The sequence below is a fragment of the Eumetopias jubatus genome, unplaced genomic scaffold (assembly GCF_037043125.1).
Source record: "Eumetopias jubatus isolate StellerSeaLion01/CBP00866 unplaced genomic scaffold, mEumJub1_p1.0 scaffold_9, whole genome shotgun sequence".
In the NCBI taxonomy this organism is placed as follows: Eukaryota; Metazoa; Chordata; class Mammalia; order Carnivora; family Otariidae; genus Eumetopias; species Eumetopias jubatus.
Genome location: NW_028274815.1, coordinates 105,467,777 through 105,492,880, shown reverse-complemented (window position 1 = coordinate 105,492,880; position 25,104 = coordinate 105,467,777). Strand labels below are relative to the sequence as shown.

Here is a 25,104-nt window from a genome sequence, read left to right as displayed (position 1 = left end):
TTCTCTAGGCCAGTCAATCTTTCATGTGCTGCTTGAAGCAAACCAGAAAATTTCTCTGCCTCACTACTCTACTCACCTGTCCAATACTACAATATAAGGTTCTCTCCTTGGAATAATTGTTTTTCCTATGGTCCTCTTATCAAAAGCAAATACTTTGGCAGTGAGGGATATACAAAGTAGTCATTAACCTGTTAGGAAAGAAGAGCAGAGGAAGGGGAGAGAAAAGGTATGGGAGTATGAGGCAACCAAAGGCAACTGCATCTCTGACATCAGATCTGCGTTCAACGTAGAAATTGGGTGGATTTTGAGGCGCCTGGGTGGCTCAGGCATTAAGCGTCTGCCTTTGGCTCAGGTCATGATCTCAGGGTTCTGGGATCGAGCCCCCGCATCGGGCTCCCTGCTCGGCAGGAGGCCTGCTTCTCCCTCTCCCACTCCCCCTGCTTGTGTTCCCTCTCTTGCTGTCTCTCTCTCTCTCTCTCTCTGTCAAATAAATAAATAAATAAAATCTTAAAAAAAAAAAAAGAAAGAAAGAAATTGGGTGGATTTCAAAAAATGATCAACCATGGTCCTCTCCAAGGAAGAGGTAATTCTCCCCCACCTCTCGGGGAGTCTAAAACTTTGGCCTAAATTCTAGAGCATTGGTTTTAGGAATGAACTGAGTGAGAATCTCCACATTAACACCCCCACTCTGGCTTCCCAAGTGAAGGAGAAGGAAATGCTCACCTCTCACACCGCATTGTGTGGGACTCTCTAACACTTCAGAGGGGACCTGAAGGGTTTGGAGCCCCCTCATCCCTCAGGTCTCCCTGATGCCTCCTCCAGGCCTTCTTGTCTTCCCATGATCTCTAGCCCAGCCAAATCTGCCCCTGAATCCAGACTCTCCCCAGTTCCTTTCATCCAGACCAGGTAATACCCCACCCATCCCAGCCTACTGTCTTGGCCCTCTCTTTTTCTTTCTCCCTAAACCTTTTTCAACCCGGACTCCCAAACCGGGAGGCTTCACCCACCCAACCACCCACAGATCTGCCTAAGGACGGGGCTTGGCACCCACTTGGAGTAGAGCATGAGTTTCTTCATCTATACAACTGGTTCCTTCATCTACAAAACTGGATTCAAACTATTCAATGGTTATTATGAGAACACCACAAAATATTAAAGATTTTGTACTCTGTACAAACATCGCCTGTGTTTGGTAACAGGTCAGGCCTCTTTCCTAGGATATTTCTGCAAAATCCACACAGATTACTATAGGTTTGATGCCTGCCTTGCCTCACACCAGCATCTGCTCTGGCACTAGCCTGGGATCAAACCATCACAATGAAGTGGACACAGAACCCCTGGCTGTATCCTGTCACTGTGTGGGAACTGCTCAACCTCCTCTCTGGAGTCTGAGGAGACCACGGTCACTGTAGGGATGCTGGCAAAGGCAGGAGCCATTCAGAAATAGATCTGTCAATTAGTCATAGATTACTTTCCAATACAACCCACTATGGACAATTACTTGATACATGGTACATTCTATGGATGTCTACCTTGGTCTTGAGGGTGACTGCAGATACTCAACTCTTGCGAGGGAGTGACTGTGACCATTCTTTCATGAGGTCTTAGTGGTCCAATCTTAACTGGAAGCCTAGAATCCATCTCGCAAGTTCCAGGATCATGGACTAGGAAAGTCCAGTTATTTTGGGCTTGTTTCAGTGAGTTGCAGGTGTGGGACCCTCTCGTGTGTGGTTACAGAACTCTCTGGGTGTTGAGATGAACAACCCAGAGGCCTGGAAGAGGAGTGAGGCTGACATCCCCCCTCCTCGAAAGGGAAGGAGTGAGTCACCGCAGTGACCACTCTCCTGCAGTGGATCCCTCACCCCTGAAAACATCAGCCTTTGCTGCTTTTGGAGTAACAACCAGGCCATCTGAGTTTAAGGCTGCTCCACCTTCAAAAGGAAATGTTAAGGTAGCATAAGTAAAACGCTGCAGTAAAAGAAGAAAGGTGGTACTTACAAGTGGTCAATGATGATTTTACTTTTTTTAACTTTCGGAGGGGTGTGTGTGCATGCACATGCATGTGGTGAGGGGGCAGGCATGGGGCACATCAAACACTAATCTCATTGATACAAGGGAAAACTGCTTTTAGAAACTTCCAGATATGACTGGATCATAGAAATGAAGGTATACAATACATCTGGCTTTGGTCTTGGCTTTGTCTACTCCTTTGGAACAAAGGTTACATCGTGCCAAAATCTCCCGACTTTAGGCCAGTGAGAGAATTTAGGGCCAGTGTGATGTTTTCCTTCCAACAGTCTCTGTGGCTGTGGGAAGGTTGAGAAGGATACCGAAAATGGAAGGAGGAATTCCAGAACATAATAGGCACCGAAAGAATTGTTATCCTCACTGATTTTACAAGTGTGGAAATACTAGTGATAACTTCGGCAAAGGACTAACAACACATTCTCCTAGTAAATGCCTTGGTTTCAGTCAACAGACACTGCTGTAGGTCTTTGCAGGTGGTGGTTTGGATGAGAGGCTTTAAAATACAGGAAATCTGACCAATAGATTTCATTTTACGATTACATTTTCCTTTTCAAAAAAATTAAGTCTTTAGAAGACACACATACTATTTCTTCTGTAAGAAGGTTTATCAAAATCATATAGTCAGAAGGACTCCCTGAATCTCAACTCTTCATACCCACTTAACTAATAATGTCCCTAAAACCCACTGGATGGCATATCAAATCAATATAGTTGGCACACTTTAAATTGGATCTGACTTTTAAATGAATCAATTTATTTCATAAGAGAACAATTTCTTGATCTGAGACTGGAGTCCCTCATGCACGGGGGTTTAACCAATGGCAAACTCCGAAAGCCCCAACACCATCCAGACCCTCCTACCCACCTGATCACATCTCCAACTCCTCCCCCAGACCTACTGTGCTCCAGCCCCATGGGGATCTGTTTGTCCTTTAAAGTCTCCATGTTTGTTCCCATCACAGGGCCTTTGCACTGGTTTTCCCTTCCATCTGTGAATTTCTATCCTCCTGGGCTTCTCCTGGTTCCCTTGTCACCTTCCCAGAAGGATTCTACTCAAGGACTCCAAACAACTTCCCCACACCCTCAGTTCTTTTATATTATTATGCTTGATATTCTTCATCACATTTACTGCTACTGAAGCTGTGTTGTTTACTTATTTAAATGATCATTATCTGCTTCCTATGAGAATTCAAGCTCCCCAGAATAGGCACCTGGCACTTCTTGTTTACATAGGCAATCCCTCACTCAGAACAACGCCCAGCACAGCATGAGCATTTAATAAATGAATGAGTGAAATTAATGTAAAATTTTCTGCATTCTGTGGGTTTTAAAGATACAGATCTCAGAACTGGCTCTGAGTTAATAAACAAGGGTTGGCAACCCCGGGTACATGCTTAACAATGACATTATCAATATTTCTAAAGGAGGCTAAATGTTGGTGTAACAATACATTTCATGACCTTATGATATTTTATGTCTTTTTTTCTCTTTTGAGATTCTATTTAAATTCAAGTTAGTTAACATATAGTGTAGTATTAGTTGCAGAGGTAGAATTTTGTGATCCATCCCTTGCATATAATATCCAGTGCCCTCCTTAATGCCCATCCCCCACTTACCCCATCCCCCCACCTACCTCCCTTCCAGCAACCCTCAGTTTGTTTCCTATAGTTAAGATTCTCTTATGGTTTGCCTCCCTCTCTGTTTTTATCCTATTTTATTTACTGTTTTTGTTTGTTTATGTGCATTTACTCTTTTTTTTTAAGTGTTTACGGTTGAAGCAGCCAAGAAAACTTGATTTTCTTGAAATGCTTGGGAGGTTTTGATGAATTAATATCTAAATATGTAATTTGATCGACAGAATTAATTCAATAGAATGGGATATTTTTCTACAAAACTGCTTACCAGATCTGTAATTTTATCACATTATTAAACTAAAGTACAAACAGCAGAATGTATTCTTCTCCACACACCAAAGCTCCTAGAAAATTCAGATCTGGCCATATAAGCTTGCCAGAGAAATATCAGTACCCTCATTTTATGGATAAGGAGACTTCTGTTCAGAGAAGTCAGTAGGCCACTTATCTAAAGACACGCAGAACTGGCAGATCTTAGACCTCCATTCCAGCGTCTGACTCCCCGGGCCCTCCCTCCTCTTTCCATTTCTAAGTGCCCAGCTGGGTGAAATCTGGGCATTGGATTTCAGGTTGTAAGGAAATGTCAGAGAGTTGTTTGTATTTCAAGAAAGTTGATGGCAAAACTTTTCAAGGAAATGGTGAGTCCCGTGGAAACAGAACTAAACTAAAGATGATGTGGCTTGAAGACATCAATCCTGAATGTGAAACCATGAATCACGAAAAGAGAGAGGGCGGGGAATTAGAGGATAAATATGGTGGAAGCAGTCTGGGATGAGCTTTCTACATAAGCTCTGCTGGGGGAGAATATGAAATGGCAGCACAAGCTGTCAAGAACAGGGTGGCCAGACCTGAGAATTTCATGCTCTTGATTTTCCCTGAGTAGGGTGCTTTTTGACATGATGGCCAAGGGTGGGAGGTAAATGGGGAAGGAGAACCTTGCTTTAGAAGACGATAAAACACTGAAGATGACAAAGACGAAGCAAACCCAGGCAGAGCGGGTTTTGCTCTGGTATTCTCTGTGCATCTTCAACCTTGAAAAGATAAAAAGAAGACTGTCAGAAAAGATTTGAAAGGTAAATTAGAGAAGGGGATAGTGAGCAAGGACTTAGGGATTTTCAATGATGTCGAAACTCTTGGTTTAGACAAATTATATTCTGTGACGCTGAAAAGGGTAGAATATTACGTTCAATAATCTCTGAGACAGTTGGAGAGACTTGAAGATTACCAGCCAGAGAAGACAAAAATCTCTATTAAAAAAAAAAACAAAAAACAAAAAACCCACCCAAAACCATCCGTAGAGTGCGAGGAGCAAATTGTAAAAGCCATGTATAATAATATTTGACATCAGCCTAAACACAGTGGTTCTCAACTTTTTGGTCTCAAGAACCTCTTATGCTTATTGAGGACAGACTCCGAAATACTTTGGTTTATGTTTTATCTATCGATGTTCATTGTATTTGAAATTAAAACTGAGAAATGTTTAAAACATAAGAATGCAAAGCATCGCTCCATTGGATATCAGACCAATGACGTCAAGACATGTCATGTAGCTTCTAGGAAACTCCATCGTGCAGTTAGAGTGAGAGTGGTAAATGCAAATGACCCCTTGGTATTATTAAAATAGGTTTGATCATGCAGACTCCCTTAAAGAGAGGAGTTCAGACCACACATTGAGAACTGCTACAAGAAAACTTCTCACCATGTGCCCAAGGAGACACGAACATGGATGTTCATGACAATATTACTTATAAATAGCTAATACTTGCCAATATCCCTTAGTAGAAACATGGATAAAGTGTAAAAAAAATAAAAATAAAAACCCTCTAATTTCTAAATAAACTCATTTTCTACATATCCATATGCTTTATCTCAAAACAATATTAAGCAAAAAAGCAAGTTGGAGAATATTATAGGATGACATCATTTAATAAAATTTCAATATGCCAAATAATATTATTTCTATAGCTCCACTTGAAACTGAAAATCAAATATGAAGCAAATACTAAAATATGCTATCTGTTCACTTTAGGTAGAAGCAACAAAGGCTTTTTAATATTATTCTCTGTATTTATTTTTAGCATCTTTCAAATGATTTCTAGGCTGTTACAAAGACTGATCATTAAGTTCTAACTTCAGTCCACTTAAAACAGTGGTTCTTAAAAATGCATCAGCAGCATCCTACTAAAGAATGAATGGGTCAACCAAGAAATTAAAGAAGAATTAAAAAAATTCATGGAAACCAATGAAAATGAAAACACAAATGTTTAAAATCTTTGGGATACAGCAAAGGCAGTCCTGAGAGGAAAGTATATAGCAATACAAGCCTTTCTCAAGAAACAAGAAAGGTCTCAAATACACAACCTAACCCTACACCTAAAGGAGCTGGAGAAAGAACAGCAAATAAAGCCTAAACCCAGCAGGAGAAGAGAAATCATAAAGATCAGAGCAGAAATCAATGAACTAGAAACGAAAAGAACAGTAGAACAGATCAACGAAACTAGGAGCTGGTTCTTTGAAAGAATTAACAAGATTGATAAACCCCTGGCCAGACTGATCCAAAAGAAAAGAGAAATGACCCAAATCAACAAAATCATGAATGAAAGAAAAGAGATCACAACCAACACCAAAGAAATACAAACAATTATAAGAACATATTATGAGCAACTCTATGCCAGCAAATTAGATAACCTGGAAGAAATGGGTGCATTCCTAGAGATCTATCAACTACCAAAATTGAACCAGGAAGAAATAGAAAACCTGAACAGACCTATAACCACTAAGGAAATTGAAACAGTCATCAAAAATCTCCCAAGAAACAAAAGCCCAGGGCCAGATGGCTTTCCAGGGGAATTCTATCAGACATTTCAAGAAGAATTAATACCTATTCTCCTGAAACTGTTCCAAAAAATAGAAATGGAAGGGAAACTTCCAAACTCATTTTATGAGGCCAGCATTACCTTGATCCCAAAACCAGACAAAGACCCCATCAAAAAAGAGAATTACAGACCAATATCCTTGATGAACATGGATGCAAAAATTCTCACCAAAATACTAGCCAATAGGATCCAACAGTACATTAAAAGGATTATTCACCAGGACTAAGTGGGATTTATTCCTGGGCTGCAAGGCTGGCTCAACATCCGCAAATCAATCAACGTGATACAATACATTAACAAAAGAAAGAGCAAGAATCATATGATCCTCTCAATAGATGCAGAAAAAGCATTTGACAAAGTACAACATCCTTTCTTGATCAAAACTCTTCAGAGTATAGGGATAGAGGGTACATACCTCAATATCATAAAAGCCATCTATGAAAAACCTACAGCGAATATCATTCTCAATGGGGAAAGGCTGAGAGCTTTTCCCCTAAGGTCAGGAACGCGGCAGGGATGTCCACTCTCACCACTGCTATTCAACATAGTATTAGAAGTCCTAGCCACAGCAATCAGACAACAAAAAGAAATCAAAGGCATCCAAATCAGCAAAGAGGAAGTCAAACTCTCACTCTTTGCAGATGATAGGATACTGTATGTGGAAAACCCAAAAGACTCCACCCCAAAACTGCTAGAACTCATACAGGAATTCAGTAAAGTAGCAGGATATAAAATCAATGCACAGAAATCAGTGGCATTCCTATACACCAACAACAAGACAGAAGAGAGACAAATCAAGGAGTCGATCCCATTTACAATTGCACCCAAAACCATTAGATACCTAGGAATACATCTAACCAAAGAGGCAAAGGATCTGTACTCAGAAAACTATAAAATACTCATGAAAGAAATTGAAGAAGACACAAAGAAATGGAAAAACGTTCCATGCTCATGGATTGGGAGAATCAACATTGTGAAGATGTCAATGCTACCTAGAGCAATCTACACATTCAATGCAATCCCCATCAAAATACCATCCACTTTTTTCAAAGAAATGGAACAAATAATCCTAAAATTTGTATGGAACCAGAAGAGACCCCGAATAGCCAGAGGAATACTGAAAAAGAAAAGCAAAGCTGGCGGCATCACAATTCCGGACTTCCAGCTCTATTACAAAGCTGTCATCATCAAGACAGTATGGTACTGGCACAGAAACAGACACACAGATCAATGGAACAGAATCGAGAGCCCAGAAATGGACCCTCAACTCTATGGTCAACTTATCTTTGACAAAGCAGGAAAGAATGTCCAATGGAAAAGAGACAGTCTCTTCAACAAATGGCGTTGGGAAAATTGGACAGCCACATGCAGAAGAATGAAACTGGACCATTTCCTTACACCACACACAAAAATAGACTCCAAATGGTTGAAAGACCTAAACGTGAGACAGGAGTCCATCCAAATCCTAAAGGAGAACACAGGTAGCAACCTTTTCGACCTTAGCCGCAGCAACTTCTTCCTAGAAACATCGCCAAAGGCACGGGAAGCCAGGGCAAAAATGAACTATTGGGATTTCATCAAGATAAAAAGCTTCTGCACAGCCAAAGAAACAGTCCACAAAACCAAAAGACAACTGACAGAATGGGAGAAAATATTTGCAAATGACCTATCAGATAAAGGGCTAGTATCCAAAATCTATAAAGAACTTATCAAACTCAACACCCAAAGAACAAATAATCCAATCAAGAAATGGGCAGAAGACATGAACAGACATTTCTCCAAAGAAGACATCCAAATGGCCAACAGGCACATGAAAAAGTGCTCAACATCGCTCGGCATCAGGGAAATCCAAATCAAAACCTCAATGAGATACCACCTCACACCCGTCAGAATGGCTAAAATTAACAAGTCAGGGAACGACAGATGTTGGCGGGGATGTGGAGAAAGGGGATCCCTCCTACACTGTTGGTGGGAACGCAAGCTGGTGCAACCCCTCTGGAAAACAGTATGGAGGTTCCTCAAACAGTTGAAATTAGAGCTACCGTTCGATCCAGCAATTGCACTACTGGGTATTTACCACAAAGATACAAATGTAGGGACCCGAAGGGGTATGTGTACCCCAATGTTTATAGCAGCAATGTCCACCATAGCCAAACTGTGGAAAGAGCCAAGATGCCCATCGACAGATGAATGGATAAAGAAGATGTGGTATATATACACAATGGAATATTATGCAGCCATTGAAAGGAATGAGATCTTGCCATTTGCAACGACGTGGATGGAACTGGAGGGTGTTATGCTGAGTGAAATAAGTCAATCAGAGAAAGACATGTATCACATGACCTCACTGATATGAGGAATTCTTAATCTCAGGAAAGAAACTGAGTGTTACTGGAGTGGTTGGGGGTGGGAGGGATGGGGTGGCTGGGTGATAGACATTGGGGAGGGTATGTGCTACGGTGAGCGCTGTGAATTGTGCAAGACTGTTGAATCACAGTTCTGTACTTCTGAAACAAATAACGCAACATATTTTAAGAAACAAGAAAAAGAAGAAGATAACAGGAGAGGAAGAAAAGGGGAGTATGTCAGAGGGGGAGACGAACCATGAGAGATGATGGACTCTGAAAAACAAACTGAGGGTTCTAGAGGGGAGGGGGGTAGGGGGATGGGCTAGCCTGGTGATGGGTATTGAGGAGGGCACGTTCTGCATGGAGCACTGGGTGTTATGAACAAACAATGAATCATGGAACACTGCACCAAAAACTAATGATGTAATATATGGTGATTAACATAACAATAAAAAAAGAAAAGAAAAAAAAAGAAAAAAAAATGCATCAGCAGCATCTGAGAGCTTGTTAAACCAAGCCCACCCCAGGTATATTGAATCTGAATCTCTAGATTGGGGCTGGGGAATCTGGGTTGTAACAAACTCCTCAGGAGATTCTGATGAAAGCCCAAGTTTGAGAACCAAGGGGCAAGAACAATGTGACCATTCAACCTGCCATTTATAGAAATGCATCTAATTTGGAAGTAAGTTTGGTAATATTGCTTACGATGTTCTGTGGAAAATGATGTTGGACAGAAAAAGCAGTTTCTCAAAGGTACTTGCCAAATGCTTTAAAGGGATCTCCCCCAACTCCCCCTCCACCACCTCTGGGGGCGTTCAGATTTTCTCAGTTTGCCTATGTGCCTTTGGCTTGAGTACATGCACTTTAACTTCTGACAATAGACTGAGCTAACCTGTAGCTTCTGGTTACATTTCTGAGTGTTTGGAAATCCTGGCCAGCATAAACCTGTACTGATTATACCTTATGTGGATAAATTCCTTTATAATTACCTAAATCAAAGATCTCAAAGTGCGGTTTCCAGACCAGCAGCATCAGCATCACCTGAAAACTTATTAGAAATGCAAAATTCTGACCCCATCCCAATCCTGCTGAATCAGAAATTCTGGGGATGGGCCCAGCAATCTGTGTTTTATCAAGCCCTCCAGGTGACTTTGACAATCTATAGTTTGAGAAACACTGACCTCAATAAATCTACCTAGAAGAAGGGTGTCCTGGCGAGGGGGACAAGCAATTTAAAGATGGTTCTGAATTGGAACAGCTGAAACTCTAATCAGAGAAGAGTTCATTGCAATGGTGAATTTCCATTCAGAACCCGCAGTCTTCCTGAAGCTTACTGATGGGTACCCAGGAACTAGCACTTTGCCACAAGGCAAGACACTATGCACGTCTTCCATTTACTGCTTTCACGTTGCGATCTCTTCTTTTCCTTTGTCCCCTTTAAAGAACAACTTGAACAAATTAGAACTGTTGCTTCTACTTAAGTAACTTTGCCAAAATGGCTTTAAGTCTGCACAACTCATTTCACTCCTGTCAATCCCTTCATAGCTTCTTATTTCAAGGATTGTTTGGACTTCTGAAATAGATTCTGCATGATGTGTATAATATGTTAAAAATAGGGAAGGTTTCTCCAGAGAAGGCATTCCCAAAAAGTGGGATCATCCAAACCACATGACATACTTTGGCCCCTTGAGCCTTTTATTTTCCTTATTCTAGAGCGGCTGGTGGAGTCAGCAGGATTCTCTCGGACAACCAATATTGTCCAACAGCACTAATGGTACTCAAGGGATCTGGAGGAGAGGATCAGTCTAAAGGAGATGGCGAGAGTATCAAGTATGGATTTACTGGGCATCCTTCAGTTAAAAGTGTTTGATTAACTTTATTCCTTCTGGGGAAAATTCAGCCTAGCTAACTACTGTCTTGTCACTGCTCATCTGTATTTCTTTTCTTTCTCACAGGCAAAACTGCACCTGAGGTCCCATTTGCAAAATTCAGGCCTGGGTCTATGCTGAAGATGTATTTTCCAGTCACCTTTCAGTTGGCATATAAGTGTCTGTAACAAATATTTTCATCTCACACAGACCAGAGGCTCACTCCTGGGGCATCAGGGCAAGAACGCCCATACAGTGAGTAAGAGAATCCGGGGGCTCAGGAGCTTGGCAGTTAAGGAAGTCTTGCTTTGACTCTCGGTGGGGCTGACAAATTCTGTCAGAGAGGGTAATGGGCCAGCCCATCTGAGAGATGGAAGAAATGAACTAGAAGTCCTGTTAAGTCCTACATCCACCAAGCATGGTGGATTATCACTGAGATAGGAGCATCCTCCTTCATTGCCAGCCGGGATCTGCTAGGACCCAGGTGAGTTAAAAACCACAGCAAATAACACTCTGTCCTTCCCCAATAATAAGCACACTCTCTAATAAGACAGTACATGTCCTGGGCCTTTAGCTCGGATGTTACACTAAGACTCTGTCTCCTTCTAGAATGTTCCTCATCAAATGATAACCGCATTCAGTAATTGTGTTTCACTTGGGCATTTTTCCCTCACTGTGAAGATCAATGGCAAAGAATTTTTCTGGGCACAATGCACATTCCAACATCTGAGTTTTATAAAAACTTGGGATATGAGAAAAAACAAAAACAAAAAAAATAAAAAGCAAATTCTTTCTAATCTCAACTTCTTATTAGATATGGCCCACCCTATTATTTAGTCATTAGTGAAGCATTAGCCTTCTCTTAGGGAGAAAATCCCATTCGATAAAAGGATACTGCCTACTATCAACCAGTAGAGTTGGTTAATTGGTCAATTTCTATTAAATATCAATACCTGCTTTAAATGGGAGATTCCTTTTTGTCCCTAAAGATGTATCTTCTCAAATATCCATCTATTGAGTATTTTACATTTTAGCTGGCCTGAAAAATTTCAGAATCTTACCAGAAAATCAAATTCACAAAATGAACGATTAGAAGACTCTATATTTATCTTTGGTTTGAATAGACCTACCTGTTTCAATACAAGAATAGAAAACAAAACCAAACAATACCAGAATAGAATGACCAAGACTATGCATGAATGATGGAATCACAATTTTAATTTACTCAGCTCTGGTGATATAAGAATTTCCAGTAACTTATCAGCTAGGCTTCTTTATTTGCATCCTCTAAAAATGCAACCACTTCTGTTTTGCCTAAATACTTAAACACAATGTATTCAATATTCATGTTTCCACAGAAGAAGGTATTCATAGCTCAATGTCTGCTAATATGATGAGCAAGAGACATAGAATAGAATCTAATCTATTAGATAACAGGATGATAAACTTCAATGACATTTAACTCTCACAGGCAGCTTTTGGGCAATTGCTTGCTGGTCTCCGGAATTCTTATCATTTTTTTTTTTTTTTTTTTGACGCATAAGGAAACAGCAATGACTGGATTTTCTCTGTAGTCACTTGACATATCTGAAATTTATTGGGACTAATTTCTGCTTTAATGCAATTATTTTCATGAATATCCCTTGCCAAAAATCTACTAGCCATTTCTTTAAGGTAAATTACAACCTATAGGACTGAAGTGACTCATTTTTATTTGAAATAGCTAGACCATGAAGACAAATATGAATATATTATGTATTTAAACATGATTATATATAAAACATGCACATATATGTGGATATATATGTATATGCATGTGTGTGTGTATACATACATATGAGTCATTATTGTTAAAATCTGTTAGTACTAAGTTTTCTATACAAGTTTAAACATTCTGAGGGCAAATGTAAAACACCTAAAGGTTGCCTATTTAATCTGAGGTTACTGTCAACATTTACCAGAGGGAGCAAATAATATTTTTCGGTATGAAGACTAGCAAACACCATTTTAAAGTAGAAATAAGATTTTTCTATTTTGTGATTGCATTTTATGTGTTTGATTTAAAAAAAAATCTCACATCTGAAAGCTGAGGTTCCTTTTCATGTGCTGCAATTTACAATAAGTGGGGAACATTATAATCATTGAAGAATAAGTGCGGATCATCAGTGGATATTTAAAAACAAGTGCATGATTTAGGCATTTTTCTAGCTTGCCTGTAAGGATGGTGCACCGCATCAAATGAGAACACGCATCTCGAGCCAACTTAAAGACAGAATCCCCACCTTACCTTCATGGGCGCCAGCTGGATGGGTGTGATGCAGGAAGGGTCTACCATGGGCTTGGGCCTGTTGGCTGTGTCGGCTAACAGGCTGTGCCACTGCTGGGGGAGGCCCGTAAACTTCTGTTCTTGTGGATCAAACCCAGTGTGCACCCTGTGTTCAAAGTTGGAGGGACCAGATATTTCAATCTTTTTCTTTTTCTTTCCAAACATGATGCAAACCTGGGAAATGCAAACAGAAAAAGAGATCCTGTTTAGATCTCACCAGCAGAAGACGATAGGAAAATGATTCAGTCGCAGGGCTAGCTTTCCAATTATTCCTCTCTGTCTCAGCAGCAAAAGATGAAGGGTGGATTTTCAGGGTGTGTAGAGCAGGTATTTCATTCTTAATCTGTTTTCTCCTTGCCCTTGCCATGTGGAATATAGTCCCTGCCCCAATGATTTTGGATTTGGCCATGTGACTGTTGTGTGGTCCAGGATGGAGGGTTTTGAAGGCACTGTGTGTTTCCACTTTCCTCTTTGTGCTTCTGCCACCTGGCAGGAAGATCTGTCTTGTGGGTGATACTCCCTCAGCCTGGATCCTGGAAGGAGAGATGCATGAAGCAGACCCAAATCCAACCTCCAGTCTGGATCCACGTGCAGCTGAGCCCCAGGTGACTCAGGAGTAAGAAAGCAATGTTTCTAATTAAGCCACTAAGATTCCGGTCTTGCTACGTGGTATTAGCAAAGCAAAAGCTGACGAGCACACAGGGAGAAGCATCTCAAAGTTTGGTGTGCACTTAAAATCTAAAAACCTTTGGACAAATAGGGGTACATATGAAAAAAATGGGGTTAATAATCACTTTCACCATATGCAATTCTTATGAGGATTAAACAAACATTTGTAAAACACAAAGTGCTGCAAATATTAAATAGATTTCTGAACAAATATACAAGAAACTTGAGTGGCACTGCCTGCAGAGAAGGGGAGAAGGGAGATTGGGGGACAACACAGGGAGGAAGACTACTTTTCACTGTATATTTCTTTTTTTAAAGATTTTATTTATTTATTTGACAGAGAGAGAGAGACAGCGAGAGAGGGAACACAAGCAAGGGCAGAGGGAGAGGGAGAAGCAGGCTTCCTGCGGAGCAGGGAGCCCGACGCGGGGCTTGATCCCAGGACTCTGGGATCATGACCTGAGCCCAAGGCAGATGCTTAAAGACTGAGCCACCGGGCGCCTGGGTGGCTCAGATGGTTAAGCGTCTGCCTTCGGCTCAGGTCGTGATCCCAGGGTCCTGGGATCGAGTCCCGTGTCGGGCTCCCTGCTCCTTGGGAGCCTGCTTCTCCCTCTGCCTCTCTCTCTCTCTCTCTGTCTTTCATGAATAAATAAATAAAATCTTAAAAAAAAAAAAAAGACTGAGCCACCCAGGCGCCCTGTATATCATATTTGGAACACTGTACAATGTATTTTGCCTGTTTGAAACAATGTCGTTTACCCAACTGAAACATATCCTGTGACCAGGATACTTCCAGGATACCTGCAAAATAGTCACTTTGTGCTTTATGGTATTGAAAACTCATAAGACGTCCTGGATTTAAATCCCAGGCTGATTCACCTATTCACTATGATCTTGGGTTAACTGCCTTTCCATCTCTCAATTTATTGTGAATAGGACAATCATGATCATTTGGGGAATCCTGAAAACACAGCTGCAGGCACTATAAAAGGTGATGGTTTGGCTTCAATGTTGCTTTGTTAGGGAAGCCTTATCTCAGCCCTTAGGCTTAAATAGGTGGGTTATACACGTGTACAGGTCCATGTACAAATTCTTCACAGCATGTATTCATGTCAATTAATTAGGTGTAATGGTGTGCCGGGTGTCTGTTTTCCCTAGAATAGAAGACACACCAGAGAAAGGATACTGTTGGCTTGTTCACTACCGCGTGCCAGTGCCCGGCATATAGAAGGGCTCAAGAAATACATGCGGACGGACTAAAATCATAAGCGTGGTACGTTTATTCATTGACTAGCACCTGGGATAAGAGCTCCACAGATGTTAACATCTTCCCTTGCTCTCCCCCTCCTCCTGACCCTCTCTCTCCCTTGCCTTCATCTTCCATTAAAATTTGTTTCTTCTTTTAACGAGTTATCCCTGCTTGGCAAACAGTGTCTTCCTGCTGCCTTCAAGTTTTCTCATGGTCCTAGTCCATCCTCCACTGATGTCTACTAGTCTATTGAGCTGCCATAACAAAATACTCGGGACTGGGTGGTTTATAAACAACAGACGGTTCATTCTCACAGTTCTGGAGTCTGGAAGACCAAGATCAAGGCTCTGGCAGATTCAGTGTCTGGTGAGAACCTACTTCCTGGATGGCTGTCTTTTTGCTGGTACCTCCCATGTTGGAAGGGAAAAGGGAGCTCTCACTGGCCTCTTCTAATAATGGCACTAATTCCATTCATGAGATTCCACCCTCATGAGCTGGTCATCTCCCGAAGGCCCCACTTCCTAATGCTATCACCTTGAGGATTTGGAGTCCAATATATGGGTTTTGGAGGGACATATTTAGACCACAGCACTGGATGGATATATATTCTTTTGACAGAGATCAGATTGCTCACAGCTTTAACTCCCCCGGACTCTACAAAACCCATTTCCCCATCCATCCTGGTTGTTACTTCAGACTAATTTGGAAAACACATAAAGTGATAGAGAAAAATCAATGAAAGATAATAAGGGCTCAAAACACCTTGATGTGTTGTCTCTTTTGGAGAGCATAACAATTTAAAAAAACTCTTTAAGTACCTTACTAAAATATATTAATAAATATGTCAGCTGATTTTAAACATTTGAGAACACCCAAGCCAAAATGTAAAGAACTAAAGGAATTCAGCTGTGGTAGACAATCCCAGGAATGGCCCCCGATGTTTCATGCCCCCCCAGTGTCCATGCCCTTGGGTGGGTCTCTCCCACATGATGCTGGGCCTGGAGATGTAATTTGCTGTGGCCAATGGGACAAAAGAAACCATCACACAAGCATGAAATGATCTTGTACTTTGGGGTTTGCCCACTTGCTCCTCTTGGAACCAGCAGCCAGCTTGAGAACAAGGCCAGGCCATCCTACTGGAGGATGACACACTTTGGTCCAGCTACCCATCAGCCCAACCATCAGCCCTGGTAGCAGAGCCACGTAGCTAGCTGACCAGCAGCTATCCACGAGGTGAGCCCAGTCAAAACCAGCAGAAGAACCATGCAGCTGAGCTATACCCAAAGTGCTGACCTACAGAATCAGGACAAACTAAATAGTTTGTTGCTTTAAGCCATTACATAGTGGAGTACATTTCAGCACAGAAAATGCTAATAGCAAAGACCTGCTTATCATCCCATACCTTGTATCTTCAGATGCCCATCATTTTTCTCTTTCTACTTTAGCTGCTTCAAAGTCTAAAATAATAATGTCCGATCTGGGTAACTACATTAGCTGTTATACAATTCCATTAACTCAGAGGAATCCTGACTGTGATGCTATTCTCTGGTTGGATGAGGGCCTGCAAGGTTTTCAGTGGCCGGGATATTATGCTAAATAAGTGAGTCTACATATTACGTCTAGGTGTTATTTAGTGAAAATGAAAATCATTTGAAAATATAATTTGGTCATGTGTTGGCTGAATCCACTTGATATTTTAATAAACTTTATGACCATTTTTTTTAAAAACAAGGTAGCAATTACTTTACAAAAATCACATGAGATGAGGTTTGATTTTTTTTTTTTTTGCATGAATTCATACATGAACAGGCACTGAAAATGCTAGGTGAAATATTTTTAGAACCAGAATAGAAATGTTTTACTATTCCCTTCCTGACTGTGAATGTCCCAGGGGTTGCCATGCCATTCAAATGAGAATGTAAAAAAGAAAATCTCAATGAATGAATACTCTTCTTATTCTAAAATAAGACAGTTGTGGAGAGGAAACCTGTGGCTGAATGAATTTTCCTACGCTGTAGCCTGCGGTAATATACAACTGTAATTTAAATGGTTATAAATACAGTGCTACATATCTAGTAAGTTTGAGTTAAAGAGTTATAGAGGAAGAAACTAAAAAGGAAAATTAAAAAGTTCTACATTTTCAAGTAACATTCCTGTGAAGCTCACACTTGACTAAATGTGGAGAGAGAATCTCCACGGTGTATGGTGATATTTCATTAGCGATGAGGAATCTCACACTCAGGCGAAAGAGTCCTGATGCTTTTTACAGCGCTAAGCAGAGAGATACATGGTAGGAGGCCCTCCTAAAATCCAAGATCTGCTTGATAAATGGTCTCTTCTCTCTGATATGTCCATGCTTAGGCTGTTACTTAGGCATAGTGCTCAAGGCTCATTGTGTCCACTAGTACTTAAAACTCATAATAACACTATATTGGCAGTGGGGGCGGGAAAGGGATGTTTCAAGACCACCGTTTGATTTGCTAGAACTCACAGCAACTTAGAATACACTCGCACTCCAGCTGTGATTTATTACAGTGAACATATGCAAAGCATAATCAGCAAAGGGAAAAGGCACATGGACAAAGTCTGGAGGAAACCAGGCGTAAGCTTCTAGGGGTCCTCTCCCAGTGGACTCACACAGGACGTGATTAATTTCTCTAGCAATGAATTGTGACAGTACACGAAAAATGCTATCTCCCAGGGAAGCTTGTTATAGACTCAGAGCCTGAGGATTTTATTCAGTATTAGTCATACAGGCACCCTTTGCTTGGCCCATGCCAAAATTTTAGACTCCAGAAGAAAAGCAGGGGTTCAGCATAAACAATGTTTGCATAAACAGTTTAGTCACAATGAACCATTCTTATCAGGAAGAGGTGGGAACCCTGCTAAATTCCAAGCTCCCAGATGCCACCCAAGGGCCAACCTTGCAAACTGGCTTTTCTAAGACATACTCAGGCCTGCTGTGTTAACTCTTCTCTGCACAGGAGGTGTTATTATCATATCTCCATGGAGGAAATAGCAGCTCAGAAGTTAAAAAATGGCAAAGCTCGAGACTCAGAACCTCAAAACACACGCTTTTTAATCACTACACAATGCAACGCTGCCCTGCACTAGCACCAGACATCCCCTCCCCTGACCTTCTTAGGAAACTTGTGCCCCTAAAGATATGCCTGGGTGGGGATTGTGAGCTCAAATAAGGTAACTATGAGATTCTGGAAATTTGGGGATCCTATTAGCTCTCTCCAGAAAGACCCTTTTTCCTGACTGAGCAGAACTCTGTCACTGAGCAAGGGTCAAAGGGCTGCTGGGAGCCAGGACATCCCCTCGATAGAAAAAAAGACCCTTGCTGCTCAGCATCCATGTAAAGTAAGGGCATAGAATACCACATTCTGCTCCCAAGTTCCAGCAGACCTACTTCCAGAACATTTTGGTAGTTATCATTCAGCATAGAAAATTTTGCTACAGGTTTTTATTTTTTAAAAAGATTTATTTATTTGGGGGGTGGGGGGAGAGAGCAGGCTCCCCTCTGAGCATGGAGCCTGATGAAGGGCTCAATCTCACGACCCTAAAATCATGACCTGAGCCGAAATCAGGAGTCAGACGCTTAACTGACTGAGCCACCCAGGTGCCCCACTACAGGTTTTTAAATTAGGCATTTCAAGACTTTATATCTGCTATTTCCTAATTACTTTGTTTCACTATTAAACACACATGTGAGCACCCCCCTGCTAGTTTGACTATGCATTAACCAAACTGTGTTCCTGAAACACCAGTTCTCTGAAAGGTGAAAGATGTGGAGGATGGAGGGTGGTTCCTTAGTTAAGTACATTTGGGAAACATGGGTTATATACGTTTCTTTGTAGGCCTTCTTCTCTGCTACTGTGTAGTTACATTCCTAGAGGGAGAGAGTAAACAGACCCCAGAATCCCTGCTTCTGAAAGTTTCCGGCAAAATTCAGAGCAAACCACACTGCTTTGATGGACAGTTTTGGTCACCATGTGTTCTTGTATGGAAGCTGTGTCATGGAAGACACTGAAGGAAATCCAAATTCCCAGACTCCAACGCAACGCTCTGCCAGCTTCCCTGTCATCTCAGCCCGCGAGCTGCTTTCAGCAACATGACAGCTCTCGGGCCCACCTCAGTGCTGCCTGAAGCACGTGCCTAGCCTCAAAGCTCTCATATGTGGCATCTCCACATTCGGCTTCATGAGCTGGGATCATGAGCAGAGATTCAGGGGACTGGCAAGTGAGAGGGGCACCTGGGATCCTTGGTGTCAGGCTGCCTGGTGTGGTGGCACAGCACCTCACTGGGGACCAGAAAATGCTACTTAAAGGAGACTTAATACAGGACTAATTGTGCCAGATGCTGTCCTGTCTGTGTAAACTCACATATTCTCTCCTCATGGTAATTTATGTTGTAAGGGCTATTATTATTCCTGCCATACAGATCAGGAGACCGAGTCTCAGCGAGGTTAAGGAGTGCCCAAGTTCACCCAGGTAGGAAGATGCTAAAACGGGATGCAAGCGCAAGCAGTCCACATGCTGAGAACAGGCTCACCTACACTGCTCGCTGTCTTGAATACCAGAGCGGTCCCCACTTCCACTACATGGCATGCCCTGTGAGGCTGGCCGCCGGGGATAGAGTCTTCCTCTCTAAATGCAAATACTCCAGATTTGCTGAGCTTCTGGACTAGTTAGAATTACTAAATAAGAAGGCAATGGAAGAAGCCTTTCGAAAAGCATCAGTACTGGCAACAGTAGGTAACACAAAATGAGTATTTCCTGGAATCAGACATTGTCTAGGCGAAGTGGAATAGTCATTCTCTTATATTCTGACAATTCTGTGAGGTATTACGTTTACTTCACAAGTGCAGGGACTGAAACTTTGGGAGGTTAAATCACGGGGTTACCCATGGTACCACGGTTAACAAGTGGCAGAAATGGAGAGAAATCCAAGCCTACCTAATTTTAAGACTTGGCTCTTAAGGACCATGTTTGACTGTCTGGTTGCAAAGTCCTATTCCATTATCAACACGCAATTACTCTCAAGTGAATTTTAGGCAAAACCAATAACTGTGTATGTGGAACTAGCCTGGAGTATATAGGCAGGCTGGGAGACTCTCCCAAACCCTATGTGATATCACAAAGTAGCAGGGAATTTGGAGAATAAACAACATGTCACCTTGCAAGATATAATAAGCCCTTTACAAAATAAATGATTATTTATAAAGAAGTCATTATAAAAAGAGGAGAAAGAAAACAAGAAACTTTGGGAAAACCCAAAACGGGAATGGAGAGAAAAGATAATCATAATATAAGTCTTGGCTCATCAGTAAGCAATGACAAAAATCACAAAATTTAAGGACCACTTACATATATAACCAAAAATAGCTGAAAAAATTATATTGGGAAAATAAGGGAGGTAGGCAGATTATGCAATAAAGCAAAGTTCTATCTACATAGCAGAAAATACAAGGATGGAGTTGACTAAAATTGCTATAGCTGCATACAAATATCTTTGTCTACATGTAAAAACCTGAGGGGCGCCTGGCTGGCTCAGTCAGTAGAGCATGCAACTGGATCTCGTGGTTGTGAGTTCAAACCCCATGCTGGGGGTAGAGACTACTTAAAAATAAAATCTTAAAAAAGAAAAACTGGAAGAAAAAAAAAAAAGGCCCAACCTGAAGAAATGTCATGGAGGCTTCTGGTAAGCAGAACTTGGAGGTATCATGGCAATCATTAGAGTTCTTGTGCTTTTTGTAAACACATGTGGTATATTTCTTTTCGAGGGCGCCTGGGTGGCTCAGTTGGTTAAGCGACTGCCTTCGGCTCAGGTCATGATCCTGGAGTCCCGGGATCGAGTCCCACATCGGGTTCCCTGCTCAGCAGGGAGTCTGCTTCTCCCTCTGACCCTCTTCCCTCTCGTGCTATCTCTCATTCTCTCTCTCTCAAATAAATAAATAAAATCTTAAAAACAATAAAAAAATAAAAATAAAAATCCATCCTTTGGGCTAATGTTCAGAAAGAGAGATTGATCTACATGGGTAACAGAGTAAACAGGGGGCTCCCAACCATCATTTTGAAATATGGAGAGTAGTCACTCACGAATGACTGAAGAAGTTGCTGGCTCTTGAAAAATGCACAGATGACAGCTTGGGTTTCCAAATGACACCAGTGTACTCAGATGGTCATCGTGCCTGAGAAGTGACAGTTCATACAGAAGGAGTATTCGTTAAGGTGTTTGAATCACAGTTGATTTCTAATCCTGGGCTCTTTTACCCTTGTTTCTATTGTTCTACATTACTTGCTAAGCTTTTTGAGTACTGGAAAAGCCTAATTAATTTTGTGGTGGCCATGTTCACCAAAAGTGGCATGCAGCTTGGGAAAGAAGTATCTCCTCTGATTGTTGAACTGCACACTTACATGATGAGCAGATGGAGAAATGCAAAGAAACCACATCTGACATAAACTGGTATCCCCCATTTCTTGCCTCTCTAGGAGGTCTCCTAGCTCATATTGCCTGCAGTTCATGGTATACGCATTGTATTGGTCAGGGTTCTTCCAAGAAACAGAACTAACAGGATTTACATAGATGTATAGAAGACATTTATTACAGGAATTGGCTAATGTGGTTACGCTGGCCAAAATGTCCCATGGTCTGCTATCTACAAGCTGGAGAAAGCTATTGGTGTCATTCTGTCTGAGTCAACAGTTCTCAGAACCAGGGGCTCATATGATGTAAGTCCCAGTCTGAATCTGAAAACATAAGAACCTGTAGCGCCAATGTCCAAGGGCAGAAGACTGGACGTCTCGGCTCAAGCAGAGAGGGAGTGAATTCACACTCTTCCTTTGCCTTTTTGTTCTGTTTGGGTCCTCAAGGAAAGGGATGGTGCCCATCCACCTTGGGGAGGGTCATCTGATATATTCAGTTTGCCAATTCAAATGCTAATGTCTTCCAGAAACAGCCACACACACACACACAGAAATAGTTTACCGGCAATCTGGGCATCCCTTCCTCCAGTCAAGTTGTCACATAATATTAAATATCACAAGCATGTAGGCAAGAATTTGTAAGAACATTCTTGTTTAGGTGGGAAATGAAGTGACCTTGCAGGTAGGTTTAAAAACTCTTCCTGATTCAAGCATGCTTACTGGCCCCAAAAATCGCCACTAACACTTGATTCTTCTGAATCTTTTTAGAGCAAAAAGTCAGTTTCAGGGCCATGAATTCCATTTTCAACTTTGTTGCTCAAGGTTTAACTAGTTATATATATATATATATATATATATATATATATATATATATATATATATACATGCGCGCGCACGTGCCTCATAACTTTATTTTTTTTTACAACTTCTACCATTCTTTATTAATTTGTAGAGCTTGAATACTCAGTAAGAATAGTAGTATACTGATGGGAGGCATCTGTAGTTTCCAAAACGCTGGCATGCTCATAGAGGTTTTTGAAAGGACTTTCGGCCAAAGGATACAAATTCACAAGCTATTGCTTTTCTAGTGTATTCAAAATTATTAAAGATACTTGAGACACATGATACCATGTGGATGAACCTTGAAGACAGTATGCTAATGAAATAAGCCAGACACAAAAGCACAAATATTGTAGGATTCCACTTATATAAAGTACCTAAAGAAGTTAAATTCATGGGGACAAAAAGTAGAATGGTGGTTGCCAGGGGCTGGGAGGACTTACTATAAAATGGTATACAGTTTCAGTTTGGGCAAATGAAAAGGTTCTGAAGATGGAGGGAGATGATAGTTGCCCAAGAATGTGCATGGACTTAATGCCACTGAACTGTATACTTAAAAATGGCTAAAATGGTGAATTTTATGTTCCATATATTTTATAACAAAAATAAAATAAAATAAAATAAAAAATATAAAAAATAAAAGATAATAGCATGAATGTGTTCCAGGAGCCTTGACTTGCATGGGGTAAGGAGTTAGCAGAGAAGGGCCGCGGTGAAGAGGGGATGGGGTAGGGAAAAGATAAGCAGAGTGGGAGCCAATCTATTAGATAATCTTCTGTTCACATCTCCCCTCACCATCAAAATGGTAATGGTCTAGCCTCTGGCACTGACATCTACTTGGAGGTACGCTTGCAAGCCCTATAGCTGAAGTGAGGAGTCAATGTAATTACTGGACTATTAAGATTTTGAGCTAGACAGACAGCTGGATACTTAAAGACCACAGAATTAAATATGGTGCCTTTAATGTACATCTCAAAAGTGATTCTTTCCTCGCTGACTCTCTCATGAAGAGGTTTCTCTTTTCTTAGCCTCAATGCTATTTTGAAAAACTTGGTAAATGTAATAATGGGTACTTAAAGACTTCAGAAATGCCTAGCCGTGTTTTGATAATTTAGGTTTAATGACTAGCCTGTCATTGGTAGAAGAAAGGTGGCTGTTCGAGAAACCGTACTGCAGAGGGCTTGGCACCAACCCTACCATCTCCTTGTTGAGATGCCATTGCTCAGACACACATCTGTCATAGCCTCAGGATCTGGCTTTTAGTCATGCTGCTTTTAGGTAAAATATAACATGGATCACACATTTATGATTCAGGGGAAGAAATAAAAAAAACTTGGGATGGGGTCAATCTAAAAATAAAGTTATTCTCTCAGACAAACTATTATTGCATCAAAAAAGATATAAATGCCATGGTCTCCCTTCCTCGGAGTCCTTTGTTGTGGTGTCTCCTGGACGTCACCCATGGGACAGTCACTGTGTTCCAGCAGGTCCTTCTCCCTCCAGAAAAACTTTAGAGCATGTTGGGTCGGTAAAAAGATGCTTCTTGTATCTGGTCCCCATCTCTATGACTCTCCATCCTGGCTTCAATTCATCCATCTCATTTTTCTGCCACCTAACTTATGGGACTAACAAAAGGAGTCCTTTGAGGAAAATGTATTTAAATTCTAATCATTTTTACACTGTCCAGAGTGATAACATAATGTTAAAACAGTAGCAAGAAGACTATAATAGTTCATAGAATAGCATCAACAGAGAAGGCACTCAAAAATTGCAGAAAAATATGTAAATGTTATGGTCAAAAGCTACTTTTTCACCATGGTTTTATCTCATACCACAAGTTTACTTCCTCTTTATGCTGATGACCTCAAACATGGAGACACAACCCATGCTCTTCTCCTAAGTTCCTGATTTATGCATCCAAATCCCCTCTTGGATTCTCCCCATCCTTGACATCTCCGAAACTTAAGTTACAAACTTCCTATTTGTTGAACTGGTTCCTTCTCTAGATAACACAATCCTATATACAGTACCATGTTGTATCAAATTGTTGAAGCTAATTCTGGGAATCTACTTTGACTTCCCCTTTTCTATCATCCTCCAAATCCAGTCATGACCAATTTCTGCTCATTCTGCTCCCCAGATGTCCAACACATCTGTACATCTCTCTAAATTCTCAATGCATTAGTTCTCTAGTGCTGTTACAAAGTACCACATACTTAACAGCTTGGACAACCCAAATTCATTATCTTACAATTCCTGATGTCAAAAAGTCTAAAGTAAGTCCCAGTAGGTGAAAGTCAAGGCATCAGCAGAGCTGTATCTCCTTCTGGAGGCTCTAAGGAAGACTCCATTTCCTTGCCTTTTCCAGCTTCCAGAGGCCACGTGCATTCCTCAACTCTTGAACCCTTCCCCCATATTCAAAGCCAGCAGTATCGCATCTCTCTCTGACTATTCTTTCCTCTACCTAACTCTCCTCTTATGCCCTGTTCTTCCACTTTTAAGAACCCTTGTGACTACACTGGGCCCATCTGGATAATCTCCCTATCTTAAGGTCATCTTATTAGCATCCACAATTCCACCTGGAGCCCTAATTCCCCTTTGCAATGTAACCTAACATATTCATGGATTACAGGAATTAGCCCTTGGACATTACTTTGAAATATTACATTCTCAGGAAGTTGCAAAGATAATATAGAGGGGTTCCCTGTACCCTTCATCCAGTTTCTACCCATAGTCACATAATTACTGTATGATATACAAGCCAGGAATTTGACATTGGTGCAATGTGCACAAATAATAGGACAATGTTGTATCACATGTGTAGATTCACAAAAC

General features: G+C 41.1%; 1 protein-coding gene across 1 annotated transcript in view; it reads right to left on the bottom strand.

Annotated features, from left to right (window-relative positions):
* PAK5 (p21 (RAC1) activated kinase 5) overlaps positions 1-13,245 on the bottom strand; it is a 102,697-nt gene extending 89,452 nt beyond the window's left edge. The window contains exon 1 of the mRNA XM_028112977.2: positions 13,042-13,245. Coding sequence (XP_027968778.2) covers positions 13,042-13,245 — 204 coding nt within the window. The remainder of the gene's footprint in view (positions 1-13,041) is intronic.
* Between the last annotated feature and the right edge of the window lie 11,859 nt (positions 13,246-25,104).